Source organism: Denticeps clupeoides, chromosome 7 (assembly GCF_900700375.1).
Source record: "Denticeps clupeoides chromosome 7, fDenClu1.1, whole genome shotgun sequence".
In the NCBI taxonomy this organism is placed as follows: domain Eukaryota; kingdom Metazoa; phylum Chordata; class Actinopteri; order Clupeiformes; family Denticipitidae; genus Denticeps; species Denticeps clupeoides.
This window is the reverse complement of record NC_041713.1, coordinates 7,981,369-8,004,086: the sequence shown is the minus strand read 5'-3', so window position 1 is coordinate 8,004,086 and position 22,718 is coordinate 7,981,369. Positions and strand designations below refer to the sequence as shown.

The 22,718-nt window shown below is 42.5% G+C and overlaps 1 protein-coding gene across 1 annotated transcript in view; it reads left to right on the top strand.

The window, feature by feature from the left end:
- The window catches only part of grin2ba (glutamate receptor, ionotropic, N-methyl D-aspartate 2B, genome duplicate a), a 75,629-nt gene that overhangs the window by 10,014 nt on the left and 42,897 nt on the right, over window positions 1–22,718 (top strand). Inside the window, 1 exon segment of the mRNA XM_028986247.1 lies at window positions 15,115–15,711. Coding sequence (XP_028842080.1) covers window positions 15,115–15,711 — 597 coding nt within the window.

Here is a 22,718-nt window from a genome sequence, read left to right as displayed (position 1 = left end):
AGTTTGACCTGGGTTAGTTCTGCTTATTAAAACATCAAAACATCAAAAACTTATTTACACACTTGTAATGAACCACAGTGCAATAATAAGTATTAAGTGGAGGGTTGGAAGGCTGGCAGTACTGATGGGAAACAAAACACACAAGTGAGCACAGAGTTGTTTTGTCGGGCGTTGAAACCCATATATAATTGAACAGTACCAAAACCCACAAGTGCTCTGTTGATGCGGCACTGCTGCAGATTAATTCTCCAAAATTATTCTAACCACAGCTTTATTGGGAACACTCTGTCTATGCTGTCATTTCCTATTAAGACACAACCTCTACTTAACTGCTCAGCAACCGAGTTTCAAACCCCAGGTTGGAAACGTGTAATGTTCTCCGCATTTGATTTTTACTAAAACTCCAAATGCTTCGCTCTGAACCCAGCGCTCTGAATAGACGCCTTGGAATATTTAAGCTCATTTATCCTTGCTTAGCCAGTGAAATTCAGTTTTGCAAGAGCTAATGCATTTGTGTATGAATTTTGTTAGACACAAGGTTTCATGACTGGCTCAAACAAGGTTTTCGGAAGAAATGCAATTATATAGGAGACATGGCAGGCTTGGTAGGTTGTGACTGTTGTTTGTGGCTGTTAACTGTTAGAGAGGAATGCCTCCAGACATCCAAAGACATCCAGTTTAGGTTTACTGATGGACCAGTATGGTCATTGAGACCATTTTCTTTGCCTGTTCAAAATTCTAAATCCCCACATTTTTGTATGCCGTTTAAAACAAATACCATGCTATATTGTTGTTGAAATATTAGCAACAATAAAAATTTGTAATTATTAGCAACACCCAGAAGGCGAACAATGTTTTTATATCAAAGTTCAAAGTGGGAGGAGCCTGACAGCTCACCCTCCTCTGTTTCCCTCCATTCTCTATATCCTTTGTACACTAGGATGTCAGTAAAGATCACAAACTTGGTCTCTGCTCTAGCCATCTCAGGGCCACAAATCAAATCAAACATGCAGATGATCAATACTTTGATCATTACAAGCATTCATATGGTTGTTCTTCTGAATGTGACACGCTACATATATGTCTTTTATAATGCTCAATATATGGGTAATACTATTGGTATATTTGGATATGTTTTTTTTTAAGAAATATGTGGTCAGTAAAAAAAAACAGTCTATCATTCCTAACGACCTCATGATGGGTTCCACACAGCAATTACATTTATTTTAGCAAGGTACAGGGATAATTCTCATTAAACCCTTAAGAATTACTGTAACAAATCTGTTAATTTATTATAATAAACTTAGCGCTCGTCCTCTCATATCCATAATTGTTATTAATTAGAGGGAAAATGAGTGCATCCAAACAGCACTTGTACTTGGGATGGATGTTTACTCACGTTGTTATTCTCAGTGTCCTTCGAATCTTTGCTCAAATGATGCACATGCAGAGAGGCCCTGTTAAATATAGTAATGAAATTGGGTGTTGGTTGATGTTTGTGGACAGTTCTGTCTCTGGCCATCTCATACTGATGACAGTGTCCTTCCATGATATTTTTATGCCATCATCACCCTAGGCATTTGTACATGGTTTCAATGCTGAAACTCCTGGCAAATCTACCACCAACCACTATTGTCTTTCTCTGTTCCCTTAAAAAGACCCAAAATAACGGGTAGTGGCTTTAAACATGATCTGAGGTTAATTATACAATGAACTCAGGAAGCATCACTTTTAATATCCCATCATTAATCATTTGGTTCTAATAAACTGTCAGGACCAAAGATGAATTGAAAGATGAATAAAATACAATTTTACAGACTGACTAGGAGCGACAACCCTGGTTTGTGGAGGTGATCCAGATGTGCCATGCTGACAGTAGTTCTGAGCTCTCGCCTTCCCGCTGGTGCGGAAATGTCATCGCTAATGCTCATCTGTGAATCCTGTCCCTTTACCACCCCAGTGTACGAGGCCATATCAGCCGTATAGAATCTCAAGCGTGCAGTATCCAAGGTGAACTGATTGGGCAATATCTCAGCAGGATTGGAACAATGGCCCCCGGGCAGGATGGAGAAAGATGGACAGAGGCTGGACTTCCACTGGGAATGGAGTAGCCCACCCTGGGGAGAGCCATCCAGGGTCTGTCAGAGGCTCTGATATGTAAGGGGCTGTGGTTGTTGAAGGCAGCCAGCACCACTGCTGCCATTTATTTACCTCTGAGTAGGAGCAGGGAGGTTGGAGCTTTTAAATGGCCCCTATACTATGTATTCAATAGTTATGATTATCCCTTTTATGCTTTCCTGTTTTCTTCTGCTCTTACAGAATTATGAGAAAGGATTACGCTGAAAATTAATTACATAGACATAACATTCAGTGAAATGTGTGCACAGTCATCCCCAGGACCATGCAGTGTTTAATTCAATTGAACTCTTTAAACATTAAGAATTTTAACAGTTTAAATTTTTTATGAATCTGAAAATGCAGATAAAATAGATTTTATGCAAATGCTCTTTATCTTTATCTTTATAAACATAAAGATAATCTTTATCTGCTTTATCTGCATAGATGTCTAATAGAGCGCCTTAATATGGTTTTTGTCAATCATGGGTTTGAGCTGCCTTGACGTTAGGAGAACCATGTTTTTTCTTCATTTTTTGTTCTAGATATCTGGGTATTTTGGCAAGGACACCAGGGCAGTCAGGTGTGGCTCGTCTACCCTATTTTGGACATAACCACACCGCAGACGGCCAGTCCACAGTTGCATTGATTTTTGCCCGGACAAACAGTTTAGCCAGCACACTTTTTAAAGAGTGGATTCCTCAAAGCACTGGGGAGCTGCCTGCACGTTGTGGGGAGTCGCTTCCCTGCAGATTAATGCCTGCAGATTTATGCCAGGCCTGATGTTATTGGGAACACATTGTCTCTGGCATAATTTGCTATTTAGGCACGAGCGGCTGCTTAACTGGCAGGCTACCTGAACTGAGCGCGATAACGGCAGTGAGACCTCAGAGCTTGAACACTTCCGAACCTCATTTATTTTACGGCACTATTGGCCGTCATGTAAAGATTGGCCTATTTTTCTGATCAAGAAGACCTTCCCTGGAACCCAGCTTGAGTACCAGAGTTGTGTTATATAGAGAATATAGGACAGACACTGACTCGGAAATAGAAATGCAGTGGTCCTACCCTCCTGCATCCACTGCAACCAGCGACCTGACCTGCTGTCCCTCTAATGAAGGGTGGGGTGAAGAGTTGAGGGCTTGTGCATGGCGACTGGGCTGACGAGGGCCTGTGCTAAAGTTGGTGCTAGCTGTGAACAGCTTGCTAATTAATTAACCATGACCGGAGCGGGGGGTGGGGGGGTGGTGTGGGGTCAAAAATGGGGTGGAAATGAGTGATGGGACTGTGGGAGGAGGTAGGTGAGGAAAGGGAGCTGACGGTTAAGGCAATGTTGTCAGTGTTAGGGGGGCAGAGGCCATAAATAAGGCCCTCGGAGGATTATGGGTGGTAAATCAAGCCACCAACCAAAAAGAGGATGAAAAATACAAAACTTGAGGAGATGAGACAATTAGGACACACTCACAGGGAGGCTGGCTTCAACCATGCACTCGTTATGAGTACTGAGTGTGTGAGTGTGGGATTGTGTGTGTGTGTGTGTGTGTGTGTGTGTGTGTTAAAATGCTGGACTGCAACGAGGAGAGAGAATCAAAGGCAGCCTATGTAGGGCGTCAGGAGGTGCCAGAAAGAGAGAGATTGAGAGAGAAGGAGAGGAAAAGCTTCTCAAGATGATCAGGACTGAACACACTAACGACTCAGAAAGGGCAATAAACCCAAAATAACCTAATTAAAGTAAGCCATAACTCACCCGTAACTCACAGTCCCTTACATTATATACAGCATGGTGGTGGCGTTCTGTGTCGCTGTCTGGTCAGTGACTCTCCCAGATGGAGGATGTCCCTTTTCCTCCCACACTCACCACATTCCGCTCAGCCACATGGCTCCAACTATACCACTTTTTCCTGAGGGCGGCGATGCGAGCTGGCTGTACTGCAGCTTATAGTCACAGGCCGTCGTAGTCGGCTGGAAGACAGGGGTGTGGTGGTCTCATTGGGGCTTTAGGTTAGTGGCTCACCACCTTTTTGTGTCAATCCTGGCTTCTTTAGCACAGGAGAAGTGATGCGTCCAAGGGAGGGCCCGAGGGAGACATTAGAACCCCGTGGAAGGGACGCTGCCAAGACCTTGTTTTTTTAAAAGCTGTGTGAGAGGGAGAGAAAGAGCAATTACTTATACTGCGCTTTCATATGTCTCTGCGGTTTTATGTATGCTTGTATGTGTGCTGAATGCACATGATGTTCATCCTGTATGTCTGTGTCTATGACTAATCATTTGCTGCACACAGGCACGTGGCCATGTGCCTGGATATATATTATGAGTTTGCACCTTGGACAGCCTCAGCGTGCGATCCGGTGTGTTTGTGTTCACATTTCATGTGATAGCACAGCTCTTGGCTCCCACTCTGCATTGTGAACGAGTGCCAGACCCTAAAGAATCAATCAGGGAGAGTGACGTGCTAAGAGAGCGGGGACTTGGCAGTTTCATGGAGAAAGAGATGCTCAGGATAAAAAACTTGATGCACTGGACCTTTATAATTCACTCTTTCTCTTCCGTCTCTTCTTTCTGTCTTCTGTGTTCTGCCCGGTTTCGCTCTCTCTCTCTGTCCCATCTGCATATCACAGCTCTGATCGAAGCTCACCCTCACCGTTTAACTCTCTCTCTCTCACACACACACACTCTTGCTGGCATTTTTTAATTAAAATCTCGGCGTATCAAGGGATTTCAGTGGCGCTGTGATTTAAATGGGAGAGTGACACAAACTCAACATTACTGTCAGACCAAAGCAAATTCCATCAGGCACTGGTAAAATGTGCCGGCTCTTTTTTTTTTTCTGCTGACTTGTGGTTTTTATACATTCATATTACCTTGTGCTGTGCCCCCCTCCCACACCCACCCCTCTCCCGTCCAGTCCATTACCTGAAACAAAGCCGGCCGAAGGAGCTGTCAAACGGTGTATGCGCTACCTGGCCGTAAGAAATGAACTCCTGCAATTTGCCCTGTTATTATGGTGTAATGTATGCTACCCCAGCACCCCTCCCTGGCTCACTCTTTCTCTCTGGACTCTGGAGCCTGAGTGGATAGAGTCGGATCCTCATAAATCAGGATGTTACCACCGGCGCTAAAGCTAATTTTTAATTAAAACTGTGAATCAGTCGGGCCACGTTATGAATCGAACTCGGCTGCAGCTGAATAAAACATCACACCGTGCTGCAAATTTGTCTCACCCAGCAGCCACTGGGGTCGTCGTGATGTAAACGAGTGAAAAAAACACAGTCAGGAAAATTACATATTACAAGAACATATTCATGAGGTTATAGAGATTAGCCTCACAGAGCTTCTGTCAAACCTCTTTTTGTTTGATTGTGGGAGCTAATCGTAATTCAATTCAGTTAATTAAAACCTATCAACTATTTCTTTGTTTAAAGGCATATAGGATATTTCTACATATGTACATTGGCTGCAAGTGTACCCCTCAATGAGTACCCAGATGTGGCAGAACAGCCCCACATAATTCTTCCTTCGCAATGCTGGACAGTTGCTATTTTGACTTTTAGTGTTTTAGGCTGGTGGCTAACACGCTTTTAGTCGGTTGACCCGAAAAAAACACAAGTTCAAATCCCACTTACTACAACATGACACTCGATGTTGCTCCAGGGGAAAAGTTCACTCTGGATGTAAGTTTCTCAAGAAAAGGGTGTTTTTGTGCATTGAGCAGTTGCACTATATTTCATGCCAATGACACCGGTGTCCTTCCCTGTGCTGTATAATGGTGATCTTTTCAGCTTTGTCTAATTTTCTAAATGTCATCTGAAAATTCAAGCTGCATTGCATATGATTTGTGTTGTGAAGTAGTCTAGCCAAAAATATTTTTTAATTTGAGAGGGCACATCAAAGTCAGGTCTAAATCGCTGCCCTACAGTTTTTCAAAACCGGGCAGAAAATTTTGGGCAGAAATTTGATGAAAGAATGATCTTAAAGTTTATCAAAATCAGATTCTGCACAAAAAGATGTATGCTGTTTTTTATTTGTTGCAGTCTACTATGTTATTGATCTAGAACACTGCCTTGCTGCATGCTATAGCTGATTTTATATTTATTTCAAATTTAAATTTCAAATTCTGTAAATTACTCAGTACGCATCTGTTATAAAATCTGCAACCGTGGTGGTCCGGATAGATCAGGCATGAGCGTGCCAAAGGAGATGAGCCCCATGGGGGTGAAAAAGCGAGGGAGATTGCCGGAGAAGCATCAGCCGCTGCACTGTGCTAGATGTAGCACCTGACACGGACTTGCTGCACGCTGCTCGAGCCGTTCCGGCAAACCCCTGAATGATAAGCGCATCTTAATTGAAGGTATTGCTGGGACACACTTCATTGATTGCAATGCAAATTAAGTCTCTTCTGCGACTCCCCTCTAGAAGAAAAACTTAGAAGATAAAGAGTTACTTCCTTTGCGAAAAAAGAAACAAAAAAGCATTTGCACATGGTAATGCTGGTTTGCTGGCAAGCTCACATTCCAATCTGTGTGTGTGTGTGTGTGTGTGTGTGTGGAGACAATTGTAAAGAGTAGTCATTCAGTCTTAAATATAAAAATTAAATCATTTACTTTGGAGCTGAGCTTTACCGTATCATTTTGGTGTTATAATTAGTAATTATGGTGGGACAGCTCTAATTATTTTTGCTATCATGGGGTTCATTGATTCATGGGTATAGACAGATATAGATAATTCAATATTTACAAAGAAATTACAGTTTTAATGGCAACATTCATATAAAACTATGTCAAACTTTTACAGATGCTAAAAATTAAATAAGAAAGATTCCCATGTCATTAATGAAATGCTACCATCATTCCCTCTAAGTTTTAAGGCTCTGCACCCATGTACAGTAGGGCTGGTCAGTATTCCTATATAATGATATCTTTGCAAAAGAGATGTAGTCCATATAGTTTATACCAGTTTTAGAGTTTATCCATATGTTTTATAACATGTGTCCCCTCCACTCCTCCTATTTTAAATTTGACTGTATCTATCGACTGTTTTTTCCTTTTTATTTTCCATATGATCAGAATTAGTTGGACTGTTTGGTGGGTAGAATGAAACTGGCACCATTATGGCGCCATGTGAACTTTCCATTTAAAAGACCTGTAGAAATCTTTCCTACAGATGGTTCACATTAGGATGTGTGAATGATGACCAGTTTCCTTTTGGATTGAATGTTCTACTATTATTCAAGCAACTCATGTTGAATACACTACGGACTTTAGTGTCCACTTGGTCTCTGTGCATGTACAGGATGTCTCAGCAGATGGCTATACATCAGCAAATGGCAACTGAACACAGCTCCCTGTTCTTGATGTATTATATGGTGCACAGCTAGCCCCAGGCATTGTTTTGACACCTAAAAAGCTTTTTTATTAATGATGTGGCCTATGTATTCAATACGTTAACTGCTAAGGTTATAAAAGGGAAAATACAATGTAATTAAACTTGACTTAAGTCATGGTTCTTGGCCTTGGATTTTTGTTCTCAACCTCTCTGGTAGAAAAAAATATATATCAGCATTTTTTCAGAATCATGTTGAGATAGAAGTACAAATGAATGAGCTTCACTACAGAGCTCATGATAAACTAGCATAGTACCTCTGGGCCCTCTTTGTCAGCATATATTAAAACATTATTTTTACCACTCAAGCCTGCCTCAAAGTTTGATGCTTTTATGCAGCTGCTTTACCACTGTAGTTGCAGGGAATCTAGGTCCTCGTTTTAGCAGCGTTTGATCACGCGGTTGATACTGCACAGCTGTGGGATGTTGCAGGGGCTGCGGCTGGGCGCACGTTTGGTGGTGGTACTGATAGTCAGGCTGGGGGTATAAAGGAGCTAGGTGAGAACAGCTCCGGATTTGTCATCGCTGTTGCGGCGAAGCGTTGAGCTTTAGCGCACGGCGGTGTCTGGCGGGTTGAGTACGGGGTGGGATTAAATGCAGGGCCTCCACTGGGAAGCTCTCCCAGATGTCATTATCCCTGTGGGGAGCCATATCATTGGCTTAGCAGGGAAGAGAGAGGTCCAAGGACTGCTGAAGCCTTGACAGTCTTGTGCCTGCTGGAGAATTATGATGTTTATGTGGGCAAAAAACAGCAATAAATATAGTTTCACAAGCAAAGTAGCAATTATAGATATGTGAGATGTGTTTCAGAATTTGCTCTATAATTCAATCATGTAGGATGATTGAAGACATCTTCTGTCAGGACTTCATGATCATGATTGCATGATTGGTAAACAAACCAACTTTGTAAAGAGCATTTGAAAATGTATAGCCGTACAGTGAAATTTAATGCTAAAACAATAGAAATTATGGATTTAGTAATGTGATACACAATGTTATAATTGGCATTTTATACTGTATTTCACTTACTACTTTAATAGTGTAACATACACATTTGATAAAAATAACTACAGTTGAAGAAATAACAGCTTTGACAAAAGCAAAGGTACATTAATCAGGTAGCAGGCCTCCCATGTCTTGTAGTAGGCAGGCCACCCCTGTCTCTGCTGTAGTCCACTGTAGGATAATTTTGCCCTAAGCTCATATTCTTCCTGTTGAATGGCACATTTGGGAGTGATGTCACATAATTTATGCAGGGACCCAGGGGCTGATTTTATGGTTGGTCCTGTGTGTAAAGCTGGAGAAATGCTGAGGTGTTGAAGACCCAGGTGTCATAGGTCATGCGCCTGGACCATTGGAAGCTTGAGTGCATTTGAGTCTAACCGCATCCATAGAATTGGTTGCAGGCGGGGGTCTTGTAGTCTGGCGTCAACTGCAACTCTTCAAAGGAGAATATAGGAAGCAAGCCTCAAGTCTCCTGGTTGCAATATTTTAAGACAGTTACCGTCGGACGCTCTTAAGAGGCATCTGTAAGGTCTTAGATAACCAGTCTTAGATAACAGCTTGGTCATGTTTTACAGCGGCACATGTCTCTCATCAGGCAATTCGCACTGTACTGCATCCAGTTCAGATCTATATATCTTTTCCCAATAACACACGCACACGCACTCTCCATCACACTAAGAACCCGGAACACCTACTAATCCAAGAGGTAGGACGCAGGGTCCAAAAATAACAGCTTGGAATGAGATGGATGGAGGAGAACAGATTATTGAGGCTCTAATCTGCGAAAAGCTGTCAATAAAACACATTTAAAGTGATTAAAGCGCTGTTGTTTGTACAAAGAAGGGTCATTCTTGTTTCTTTTCTACATTTTTTTACAAATATTCACATGCTGAATATTCACACACATTCTGTCTGGATCATGTCATATTGGTATTTATACCAATTCTAAATCAGAAAAAGTTGGAACGGTATGTTAAATTAAAATCAAACTGCAAACAGTACAGTGTTAAATTATCTTTGACCTTCATTCCATTGAAAACAATACAACATTTTTTTTCCCCAAAATAAACATGTATTCCAATTTAAGTTCTCGCAACACATTCCAAAAAAAAAAAAAAAAAAGAACAGTACAACATTTACCACGTTGGAATTTTGCCATTCCTTTTCACAACACTTAAAAGACGTTTAGGGACTGAAAACACCAATGTGTCCTCTGCTTTTTTTTTACAACATCGGGTGTAATTTTGTCCCATTCTTCCTGCAAACAAGTCTTAAAGCGGGCAACAGTACGGGGTCTTTGTTGTTACATTTAGTGCTTCAAATTGTGCCACACATTCTCTATTGGAGACAGGCCAGTCAAGTACCTGTAGCCCCTTCCTCCACAGCCAGTACTTTGTAATGTGTGCAGAACAGGGTTTTGCATTGTCTTGTTGAAATATGCATTGGCGTCCCTGCAAATATGTTTTCTTGAAGGCAGAATAAGGCTTCAAAATCTCTATGTACTTTTCATTGCATTAATGGTGCAATGAAAAGTACATAGAAGTGCAAGTTTCCTTTGCCAAAGGGTACTGACACAACCCTATACCATGACAGTCCCTGGCTTTTGGACTATGCTGGTAACAGTCTGGATGATCCATTTCTTATTTGATTCAGAGCACACAGTGTCCATTTCTCCCCAAAAATACCTGAAATAATGATTCATCTGACCACAGTACACGTTTCCACTGTGTAATGGTCCATCCTTGATGCCTCAGAGTCCAGAGAAGATGACCTTTTACAGTTTTATTATATTTATTGTTACATTTATTGTATTTTGGTACTTCACAAATGTTTGCCAAAGTAGTTTTTAATGTTGTTCAAATAGCACTCATATAGATGGCCACAGTTTAGATCATTATAATCAGTTTATTGGTGTTCATGAATGTTCAGATTCTGAAATGTTGATTTATTGTCAATGGATTTAAACTGTTAAATTTTTAATAGGTTTTCATTCTAATCAAAAAACAATTTATTGCTTACTAGTTACATTGTTTTGGTTAACATTTAAATGACCAGCAACCCATACTGAAGCTGTAATTCAGTAGTAGAATTTTTTAAAAATGGTTTAAGCCTTTAACATAGTATAACTGATTAGTTGTTAACATCCATTAAATGCAGTACTCAAGGCCAACGTCTCGCCCCTGTTTTCAATGCTAGATAAAAAAGTTGTTTGATTAGGGGAGATTAGAAAAGGAACAGTTGAGCTTTCTGTCCAAGCACCTAAAATGAACTTGAGTGTTTTAAGTAGACTTAATTATACTACAAGGGTGCCAGAAATCATTTAATCTGCCTTAGCATGTTCTCTTGTGTAGGAGTTAGTCATAGAAAGTCATACTACAGTAAATGCAATGCAGGGAATAATAATATATGGTGTTAGACAAGCTTTTAAGTGTGTTGAAATCTAGGGGAATCAATGCTGCATGTTTTCTCTTTTGCTCTTTCTTTCAGTCTGCCCTTTTTATAGTGCCATGTGTGTACAAATGAATGTGCTGCATTTATTGGATATGTCTCCATGGCTGTAGCTGATATTTGTGGTGATGATTTATATGGAACATACCATAGACCTGCCTATGATCCCAAAAAGAGTTATGCACTCTTTTCTCCAGAGTTTGTATCAGCCGCCTGCATTCATGCAAATATCACGACCCACCGACCCGACTCTTTGCATTGATGGGAAGCGAGGGAGCGAAAGAAAGAGTGAGTGATCAGCACTCCAAACGTCCCGTCTCTTGAAATAGACACCATTATGCCACTCAACGGCTCTCGGTAAACATGTGAACATTTACCCTGCCCCATATGCTAATGCGAGACACCCGAGTGCCTGCTCCAACAAACGCCATGCAGCTTATCTGTTTTTTGGTGCATTTTCACTGGTGTTGGAGGGGATAGCATGGTTCGCTTCCTTTTTTATTTAAAACATGAATTTGGCTTAATGTTCCTGGGGCCACTGTTTATTGTTCATCTGATTGCCCTCCGCAGATCTGTTCATAGGCCCGAGCCGCAGCTGCTCTAACCTCAAAAAATGCACTGCTTAAAGCGCCATTATTGGCAGTACTGCATAAAAATGGCAGAAAAATCAGCTTTTTGTTCAGCAAGGCCGCATTCATTCGCAGAAATAGGTGCTGTTAATAGTGCCTGACAAAAAGTCTCAGTCCAATCATAGAACATTTCTGTTTTAGTGCAGTGGGGGGCTTGGAGATATTGCAGGGTGGGGGGTGGGGTATTAGTTCTGAAAGCAGTGATGCTAGACACATGAAGTGTCTTTTGCGAGCAAATTTCCATTATTTTCAATGGAGTCGTGCTGCTGATGGGTTAAAAACATGTGAGTGATGCACTCACAACACACTTGTGTCTGGACTAACCTGGTTTCACACAAGGCACCTTATAACCACAAGCACAGTGTATTCGTAACACAACCTTTCAGTAGGATGCATGTGGGACTAGTTAAAACGTTTTATCTACAAAAGGGAGACCCTGAAGAAAAGGTTTGGGTTAAGACATTGCATATATGGCAGGAAAATGTACAGGTGGTTGAGCTTGGCTCACTATGTATGTTAATGCAAATCTGGAAAAGAGTAATTAAACTTCACTGGATGATCAGTGGCAGACATCTGAGAGACATCATCTTAGTGCTGTTGTGCCGATCACCATCACTAAAGATGTACGTTAGTTTACTGGGTTAGAGAGTTCATGCGTGTACATTTTGAGTTACTTTGAGTGATTATTTTCTCTACGTCGATTGAGAATCTTATGCTTTCACAAAAAAGATTATAGTTGGCAGCTCTAGTGAGCAGTGAGAAAGAACAAGACGTCGGCCTTGATCATGTCTCTATGCTTTGAGTGATTGCTCTCTGTCGCCAGTGGATTTGTGTCCCTGCAAACTGCAATATTGTGTCTGTGTTTTGACAGCATTCATGTGTACATGTATTTCTGTATATATGTGTGTGTGTGTGTGTGCGGGGTACCTCTGGTGTCCTCAGTTACGGTGTAATTTATCTTTGAAACAGGAGCCCTATTACAGAGTTGTAATATCTGCGTCATGCCTCATATAACCAGCAGTTCCTAACCATATGAGCCATGTTAGCCACTGCCCACACTAATGGCAATTGCCCTCTTTTATTGGTCACTGAGGTGGGCTTATTAACTGTTTTGGGGCTGTTGCTTGTTGCTAAGGATGGTTTACTCTGCTGGTGCCGAACCTTAGTCCTCAGAGTGGTGGACGTACTGATCGCAGGCCTGTGGGGGTTACTGCTGCTAATGCTGCCACTGCCGCACTATAGATCATCACTGGAGTCCATCTAGTACCCGTCAGCATTTAATAGATACTGCTGGTGTGTGAAAAGCTGTAAAACAGGGGATAAAATGCCTCTCTGTGAGGCTCTAGCAATGTGTGTCTAAGTTTCAGTAAGTTTCAAGTATCAGTCATGGATGGTTTTGATATAAATGTCCTTTTTAATTGAGGCATTTGCATTGGGAATTCTCAGAACTGTGTGTGTGTGGTTTTTGGGGCATGCTTTTAGGTCTGTTCTCTGTGGATCTGTATGGACTGTATCTGTATTTAGTTTCTTTGTGTGTTGCTGCTGCTTTTTGCTGCTGCTGTATGTGAGGCTTTGTTCATTTGCGCATGAAAAGTATCAGTGTGTGAGATTTCTGCCCTCTGCAAAACCCACATGGAGAGGTTATCAGTGTGTGTGTATGTGTGTGTGTGTGTGTGTGTGTGTGTGAAATGTGCCCATATCCAGCCATGTATGTGTGGTCAGTGTCTCGAAAAAAAAACCTTATCAGTGTGTGTGCCAGTTGAGTGTATGTGTATGAGTGTATCTCTGTGTCCATCAACAGTATGTGGAGAGGCCTATTTTAATTGTTGCCATGGAAACTGAGTGCTGCTAGAGAAGTACCAATTCAAAGAGAGCACCCCCCCCTATTCTCTGCTCTTTTCCCTTTTTCTCCCCTTCTCTTTTCCTGTCCTGCCATTCCTATTCTTATTTTCTGGTTATTACATTTTTTCTCATCCATCTCTGTCTTTACCTCACTTTCTTACATTCTTTCTTATCTTTTACTAAACCTTTAATCTGCACACACCTCTGTGCCCTCTCCCCATGAAACTGTTCCTCCTTGTTTCTACATGAGCACGTTTTCCCTTCTGTTCTCCTCTCTAGTCATACACATCCCTCCCTTACATTTGACCATTAACACAGGCAGCTGTAATTAGCAGACCGACCGCCAGCAATGATCTCTCCTATAGAAGCCTTTATTGTCATCTTCACAGACTCTCCTGTCTGTCATTCCTGTGCTATCTTTTTTTATTCTGTTCCCCCACCCATCCCTCACTCATTTTCTCTAAGGATATGTTTGCTTCTTGTTGACAGGGCCTTTATCACGCACACAAGCAAACACACACATGCACACATGCACACACGCAGGCACACACATACACACACTACCTTCTTGTGCATGCTCATTTAGATGAAACCTAAATTAAACAGTAATTTGTGGCACAAACAATCAAATATAAAATGAATTTGGTGAAATGAGGACAACAGTAAATAAATATGCAAAACGTGGTGCACCATGTTGCATTCTAATTGGAAAAGAAAGCAAAATACGGAAAAATGTTTATCAGGAATTTACGCCTCTGTAAATATGTGCAGCATGTGGGAAGTGTTTGTTGATGTCACATTCACTAGGTCACCAATCAGAATGCTTGAATTAAAGTGCTGATAATCTATCTGCATGTTCGGTTGGTAGGGGGTGTGGTCCTGAAATGACTGTAACAGAGATGAAATTTGCAATGTACACCAATAGAGATTGAACAATGTGGAGCGGTCAGTCATGGCTCTTCTGATGCTTCTAAAAAAATGTATCTTCACAATCAATTATACAACAGCAGACAAGGAATTAGAAGGTAGTTAGTTCTACCTGATATCTAGCAAGCAGTTCTTTCTAGTTTGTGTCTTTTTATTTCTCTGATATTAACATCCCCCAAGCACTTATCTTATATAGTATTGTGAAAGAAGTGACTATACAGTGTGTATTAGGTGATGTCTGCACATCTCACCAATAGCGTGTCAGTCATTTCGTCAGGCCCATCTTCACCCTTTTTCCTCCATCAACATATCTCCCGCTCCCCATTTTCCCGCTCTTCTCACCTCCTCCCTTCTTCTCCTGTGCCCCCTTGCGCCTCCGCTCCCCCCGTCTCTGTTTCTAAAGCTCTGTCAGGGAGTCAGTCACCCGTCCACAGGGAGAGTTGATATCATCCATAATAAAGACTATTATCTTGCTTCAAGACACTTCTCGTGAAATATTGATCAGCGAGAGTGTATCTACACGCTGTTTCCAAGTGTGCGTGTTTATGCACTATTTATGTGTCACACGCAGAGGTTTTTTTGCCCATTTCACCTTCTCCCAGCTTAACCCCTTAATTCATGCATAGTCACACTTGCTCACTCTGTGGTGCTCCAGTTTCAGTAAATCCTGTACAAACATATATATGTTACTGACTGTCGGTGGGGAGCACCGCTCAGCATGCGTACGTTTCTTTAAACCGCCATTCTCTGATTTCTTCTCTCTGTCCAGGTATCCTGCTCACACTCCTCTTCCACCATGCCTGTCTGTGGCTGCCACGGCCCCTGCTCACCTCAGGAAAGCCGACGGTGCCCCTACCCAGCCGCCAGCTGGCCTTTCTCCTGCCGCCTGCGGCTGCTGGGGCTGCTGCTCTGCCTGCTGCTGCTGCCACCGACCTGCCGCTCGCGTCGGGACAAGGGAGGCGGTGGAGGGGCCATGGTGGCCCACTACATCCCCATGCCCCAGCAACCATCGCATGGGCACCTCTTCCCACCACTACCCAAGCTCATGCAGGGCCTGAGCATTGCTGTGGTGCTGGTGGGCAACTCTAGTGAGGTGGCGGTGGCAGGTGCCCGTGAGAAGGACGACTTCTTCCAGCACATGCCATTGGCGCCAAACATTGAGGTGCTCACCATGAATGAAACGGACCCCAAGAGCATCATCAAGAGCATCTGCGACCTGATGACAGAACACTGGCTGCAGGGTGTGGTGTTTGGGGATGATACGGACCAGGAGGCCATCGCCCAGATCTTGGACTTCATCTCTGCCCAGACACACATCCCCATCCTGGGTGTGAGAGGGGGCTCCTCCATGATTATGGCTGCCAAGGTAACAATACAGTGCTGTCAGTGGGACAAATTGCAAATGTAACTCACAGTTTCAAGTTCAGAACATTTATTTATAGTCTGCAGAGAGACAGGGAGTCAGGATGAAGAAATAACCATTGTTTTATTGGCTTACATGCATTTAGTGACATAGTAAACTTTAGAATAACCACTAACCACTGTATATTTGTATGATTGAGCCACATTTAGCTTTCAAAAATACTTCTACATAGGCCTGATCGTAATGGCCGATCAAAATATTTCTAGCACTGTCTCCCAAGAATTCCACACACAATGTGTTTAGCTGATGACAAGTATGACAACAAAATATGGCATCCAATTATTGAGTCGTAGAGAAGAAAAAAATTATTTAAGCTGCCTGTCACCATAATATAGCTGATATGGATAGTCATTGCACTGAAAGGTGCTTGGTAAGAGATGCAGTGCTGTTTGTTTCTAATTAGTCTGCAGAGATTTCTTTGTAGACCATTAATAACAAATACACCAAAGTGGTGTGTTGGACCTGGACAAATGTCTGAAACCCAACTCAAATGATTAGAATGATACCTGCAATCAAAACTGTTCTCAATGCAGAAACTTCTGAAAAGTATGTTAATTATACTTGGTTGGGACTGGAGGGGTTGATGGCTTTTAAATTAAATTACAAGAAACAAACGACCTTTTTCACAATATTAATGTTTTTTAGATGTGCTAGTAAAAGATTATTTATAATTTAAAAAATCAGACTGCACCTAGCCAAATCCAGAGAGCCTCTGTAATTCATGTAATGGCTCCCTGCTTTATCAGTCCACTGGACTCGTCCAGTACACACAAAATCTCTTCTGAATTCTGATCAGGCGGGATGCTTGACGCCAGCGTGCTGCACTCTGCTCCGTTTTTACTGTGCGGCCGAGTGCAGTGAAATGTACATCATCTGCCTGAGCGAGGCCAGTGTCACCGAAGCTGCCAGCCAACAACCTCTTGCGGCCCCCTCTTCTCATCTCTCCCTAGTCTCGTTCACTACAGCCGTGGCTAATGGGATAGAGCAGTCTGCCATCGCTTTATCTTAGTGAGCTGCGGTCTCCAGCCATTTCCAACGGGAACTTAATTCTTTTTGCTGGATAATAAACTTTTATTCTGCTCATCCAAAAAATGGATTCTTGATTAAATGGAACAAGAGCACAATGCAAATTTTCCATTTCGACTCAGATGGCAATTTTTTATGTTATTCCCTATGACTCTTTAAAATTTAAATGTTTTTAAATGGCTTTAAACATTCAGACATTTAAATGTCTTTAAATGAGTAATGATTCTATGTATTTGCCCAATTGCATATTGAACTCATCCAAACAGCTTTCAATGATTAACCACACCATTAAAATTAAAATGATTTGTTAAGGTTCTAAAGTGGAGTATTTAGAGCTGTAGCATTTTCAAAGGGTTCTGGGTCCACTCCCTTTCTGTTTCTTGGCCAGTTCTATTAGGGAGCCTATGTGTCAATTTTTTCCAAATAATTGTTGCCATTGTGACATTTCTAAATCCTTGGCGACCTAAGCCCGTCATAGCCATCAGATTTCACACATGACCTCACACGCTGGCATCATAACTAAGCAGACTGTGCCACGCATCCACGCACTGCAATCCGAAGGTCCCTCACCTTGTGCCATGTGCCTGCGTTTCTGCAGTCATGGCGGACGTGGGACCGCTATCCCAACTGTTCCCACGGGGCCTGTGGTTACCCATGCTGTACTACGGACTGTGTAAATCTCAGCCATGCGGTAGGCGCCCACTGCTATGTGTTAGAATTTATGTGTATGTTTTATTGCTCATAAAGGAGGGGGAGTTGAAGCAGAAAAAAGGTTTAGAGGCACACTGCCAAATGCATAATTCATTAAACACACGTGTGCTCCATGTGCCAAGAACACGAGGGCTTTGTTTTCCGGTGAGTGTGGTAATGGATTCCCTCCTCTTCAGAAATACTACGCTACACCTTATTGTGAAAATGAAAAATAAGCAAAACTAAAAATGCAGCTGACTCATTCAGGATTAAGAGTAATGTGGTGGAATGGCACACTGGGTTTGTGGGATGACTCGGACAAGACGTGGTGGTCGACAGGCTGAGGTAGCTAGGCCAGGTGACTCTGGCCCTGCTGTAGAATGGGATGGGTGTTAAGAGAGTAACATGAGGGAGAAAGCATTGTGGGGAAGGCCAGAATAGGCGCAAAGCAACAAATTAATAAGTGAGAATAATGTGGCATTTTCTCCTTACTCACACTCATGGCATTATGAGCTTTCAAGTTTTGTTGTCAAATGGGGCAGTGGTGGCCTAGCGGTTAAGGAAGCAGCCCCGTAATCAGAAGGTTGCTGGTTCGAATCCCGATCTGCCAAGGTGACACTGAGGTGCCACTGAGCAAAGCACCGTCCCCACACACTGCTCCCCGGGCGCCGGTCATGGCTGCCCACTGCTCACTCAGGGTGATGGGTTAAATGCAGAGGACAAATTTCACTGTGTGCACCGTGTGCTGTGCTGCTGTGTATCACATGTGACTATCACTTCACTTTAAGAATGTTAAATGCGTTCATACAATGAAATTCTCCTGCTGTTTTCAGTGAGAGGCAATAGGCAGGTAAGAAATAAAGTTGCATGTTAGACAAGACAGGACATTTTGTATATTCCATCCTGTATAAAATATGGCCTTATGAGATTTGCAAATCATTGCATTTAGTTTATTTTCCATTTTACACATGGTTTTTGGAATTGGTGTTGTCAACGTGAAAGAAATGCTGAGGTACTTTACATTTTAGTTGTAGGTTTTGGTTTAATTGTAGATGAGGAAGCATGTGAGAAACGTGTTAAAAATATTGGTCATGTTTGTCTTCTGGGTGTCAAACATAATTACACACCAACCAAATTGTCTGATACAGAGAACTAGCAACATATTTCTGTAAAGCCATAAATCCAAGATGTACACGGCCCATACACTATATCGAGGGTAAAATATGGCCCCAAGTAGCCAGCCAATAACATGCAAATGGAAGTGGCCTGTTTAATGCAATTTTCAGACATGTTTATACTCAGGCTGTAAAAACGAACATAATAATTGTTGCGACAAATGTATAAACGTGTATTGCTTTAGCATAGATTAACACATTTTACTTCCTAGGCAGGGTCTGACTCGGCTCACAGTTCATCATAGCCAGACAATATCCTACATAAAGAGGGAGAAAGGCACTCAACGAGTTTTAGTCCTGGTTCAGAGGACCCATGTTTTGCCTTGCGCATTTACTTTATTTTCAAATAGAGACAGACTGCTGCTGCGCCGCTGCTGTCTTGGTCCCTCTTTTTTTCAGATGAGCAAAGAAATCAGGAACAGTACAATTTTATAGTCTAAAACATGAACTGCTTACTTTTACGTTAGGAGAGGATAAAGATAGAGTCTGCACTGATGCGGAGGTGGAAGAAACACCACCACGGCTCAAAAAGATGGAGAAGAGGCAATCGTGGATGGAGACGAATGGAGAGATCACTTTTTATTCACTATTAGTGAAAGAGAAGGAGGCAGGGAGGGAGGAAGGGAGTGGGAGAGCAGGTGTGCTACTGTTTGATGGCGGAGAGATGTGGAGAGAAATTGCTGGAAAGAAACACCATGTAGAAATGACAGAGGGAAGAAAGCACACCAGAGAGGGGGATGGAGATAGAGAGGAGACTGAGGGACAGACTGTGGGTGGCTTTACATCTACACTCCCTCGCCGTCTGAGGAAATGAGTAAGAGGAATGCTGCCTGGCTAGCCGAGACGTGCAAATCTGTTTTGACACCATTCATGCTGGTGTGCTGCTGCTCCTGAAATGCTCCCTAACGACTAACAATGGCGATTATGTGCCTCGTGCGAGATGTTAGGCCTTTAGCTTCAGAGGGAGAACATTAACAAAAATGTTTTTTTGACGATTCGTCATTAGTGCTTTCTGGCTGTGGTTGAGACCTGACAACCTTCCAGATGAAAGCGGAGCAACCAGCCTCCAGTCATGTGTGATTAGATAGAAAGCAGCTCGCACCTACAGGTCAGCTCTGATCGTCTAACACTTTACCCATTTGGCCCGATGTGATTGTGGATGAAGCGAGGCGATCTATCGCACGTCGCGAGGCGATCTGCCGCATGTCGCCAGCTACCATGGATCCCCAAGCAGGAATGCAGCAGTCCGCCGGCCGTAGTTGGTCCAGTTGTCCACTGGGGTACTAATTAGCTGGTGTTTGGCACTTTGTGGGTGTGTGTGCGTGTGTGCGTGCGTGAGGCGGGAAGTGGAGTGTGTGGCTGACCTGGAACAGGATCTGGCCGCTAATTGTCACGCACCAGGGAAAAAGAAGATGAGCGGGGGAGCCAATCACAGCATTTAATCACAAGGACCAATTATGTCACTGGCTGTGTTTGTGTCACAGTGTGTGTGCATGTGTGTGTGTATGTGATTACTGTTTTGGACAGTGTTGCTTCAGCCACTCGTGTGCCCTGGGACTGCAACCCTCCAGGACAACAGCAGGGGATAGATAACAGGGAATCAGTTTAACTGTAACCAACATTCCCGTAAGATTTTTTTTTTTTTTCATTTTTGCCTCTTTGATCACTCAATTTGCATTTTTAGTCTCCATTAATGTACTCAACGAGGGCCAGTGCATTAAAGGGGTCTCAAGGCACTAATCACTAATCAGCCTGACCCTGTTATAATATTTGTCATTGTGATGCGCACTCAGTGCTTTTGTATAATATAAACACATATTTTACATGCACAACGTGGCGCGGTGCCATGCAAGGAAATATGTACCTCCTAGTTGTATTTCAATTAATTATGTTTGCATTTGATGCCATCATAATTGCTTGCAGATACTGTAATGTGGTGTTTTAATTGGTTAAAAGGCTATTTTGTTAATGAATGTTTTTAATAAGACATTCACAACAATTTCTGGGCTTAATATGAAACTATGAATAATAAAATAATGTGTCTTTTTTATTAGGGGAAATGGCCGGCTTGACACAATCACATTTTAGCCATTGAATGATCAGTGGACCTGGTTCAGTTTGTGAGAACCGAGTATCTGCATATTTCCTGGAAAATGTTACTTAGGAAATTTTTATTTATTGACTGTGCATTGAATCAATACTATTGATGTTGCGCTACATACTAAATATGTGTAGTATTGTTTAACAAACTTTTTTGTGTATAAACAGCAGTATACATGTTTTACTCATATTGATATGACTACTGGCACTACAGGGTTGAAAGTCAAAGTAAAAGTGAAATGATTGTCATTGTGAAGCACAGCACACGGTGCACAACAAAATGTGCCCTCTGCTTTTAACCCATCACCCTTGGTGAGCTGTGGGCAGCCATGACAGGCATCCAGGGAGCAGTGTGTGGGGACGATGCTTTGCTCAGTGGCACCTCAGTGGCACTTTGGTTCAGGACTCAAACTGGCAACCTTCTGATTATGGGTTCGATTCCTTACCCGCTAGGCCACCACTGCCTAGTAGGTCACCACCAGTGGTAGGTGGTGACCAAGGGGGCAGGGAGGCTGACTCATAACCGAAAGGTCAAATCCAATAGTGCCAAGGTGCCACAGAGGTCCCCTTAAGAAAAGTACTGCACTGTTTTCTATACTGTGTATAACAACAACAAAAACAATCACTGTTTTCAAACTAGCATGGTGCTTATTTGCTAGTCTAAGGTCAAAGACATGTTCATAATTTACATGAATAAAACAAGAAATATATCAAACATAGATAAAACAAGCTATCCATCCATCCATTTTTATTGTTTTATCTATTTGTGTAAATCCTAACAATGCCTGAACATACACTAGCAAACAAGCCCCAAGCCCCACAGAGCATCAATTTGAAAAAATAAGTGAAAGACTCCTGGGAGTCTCAGCTGGAGTATCCACACCTTAGTAACCACACCTTATCTGGCATCTGATACCTGACAGCACATAGGATGAACCTCTGCAGCCCATCTCCTCAGCAGCACATTCACGTGAAGACCGATTTTTAAAAATATGCAGTGTTGTTGACATCACCACAGAACTGCCTTACATGTAGTCTGCGTTTTTGTTGCTGCCATTGTCACTACTTCATTGCATTGTGCGACATTTAAGCCAGTGTAGTTTCCATTGCAAACCCCTTGGAAATAGTATGCTTTTCTGCCTTTTGTGACATACTAAGATTTTGGACATGATAATAAATCTCAGTAATGTTTTAGCACTTCTGTGCTTTTGTTTCTCTTGCCATCTCTTGTTCAATCTCTTCTTTGTCTGGCTCCCTCCTCCTTTCTTTGTCCTGGTTTACAAAAAAATGACAGTTGGGCATGTGTGTTCCCCTTTTGAAACAGAGGCAGAGCAAAAAGGAGGCTGTGTGTGTGTTTATGGGTGTGTGTGTGTGTGTGTGAGAGAGAGAGCCCTAAATATACATGTCCTATTTCAATCTTCTCCCAGTCAGTCTCCCTCTGCCCATTTAGCATGTGGACATTTATTAACTGGGCTCAACTTTTTACACGCCCCTCCCTTCTTTCTATCTTTCCATATCCTTCCATTTTTCCGTACCCCCATCTCTCTCAGACCCTCTGTCTTTGTCCATCTCTTCTTCTGTCTCTGTTCTCATTATGAACTGTAATGGAGGGGTCCTGGCAGCTCTCAGGGTCAGATGGATTTGTGCCAGGTGTACAGGTGCACCTCCTGTCTGCCACCGCTCCCTAGCCCCTCCTCCACAAAATCCCCCCAATTTTCGGGGTTGGTTTCCCTACAGAGACGTCACAAGCTCAGTCTCACGGGTGCCCCTGCTCCGTCCTAAATGCACTCTTATCTATTCATAGGCAGGGAGAGGATTCTGAGTCTCCAGTCCACAGCCGTTATCACCACACCGGTGCCCTTGCCACCGGGACTCTAACTTCCAGCCTTTCTGGTCACACGGAACAATCTCTTTTCTGTCCCTGCTTCTCCTTCCTAATCTGCCTTTGGAATATCTTTC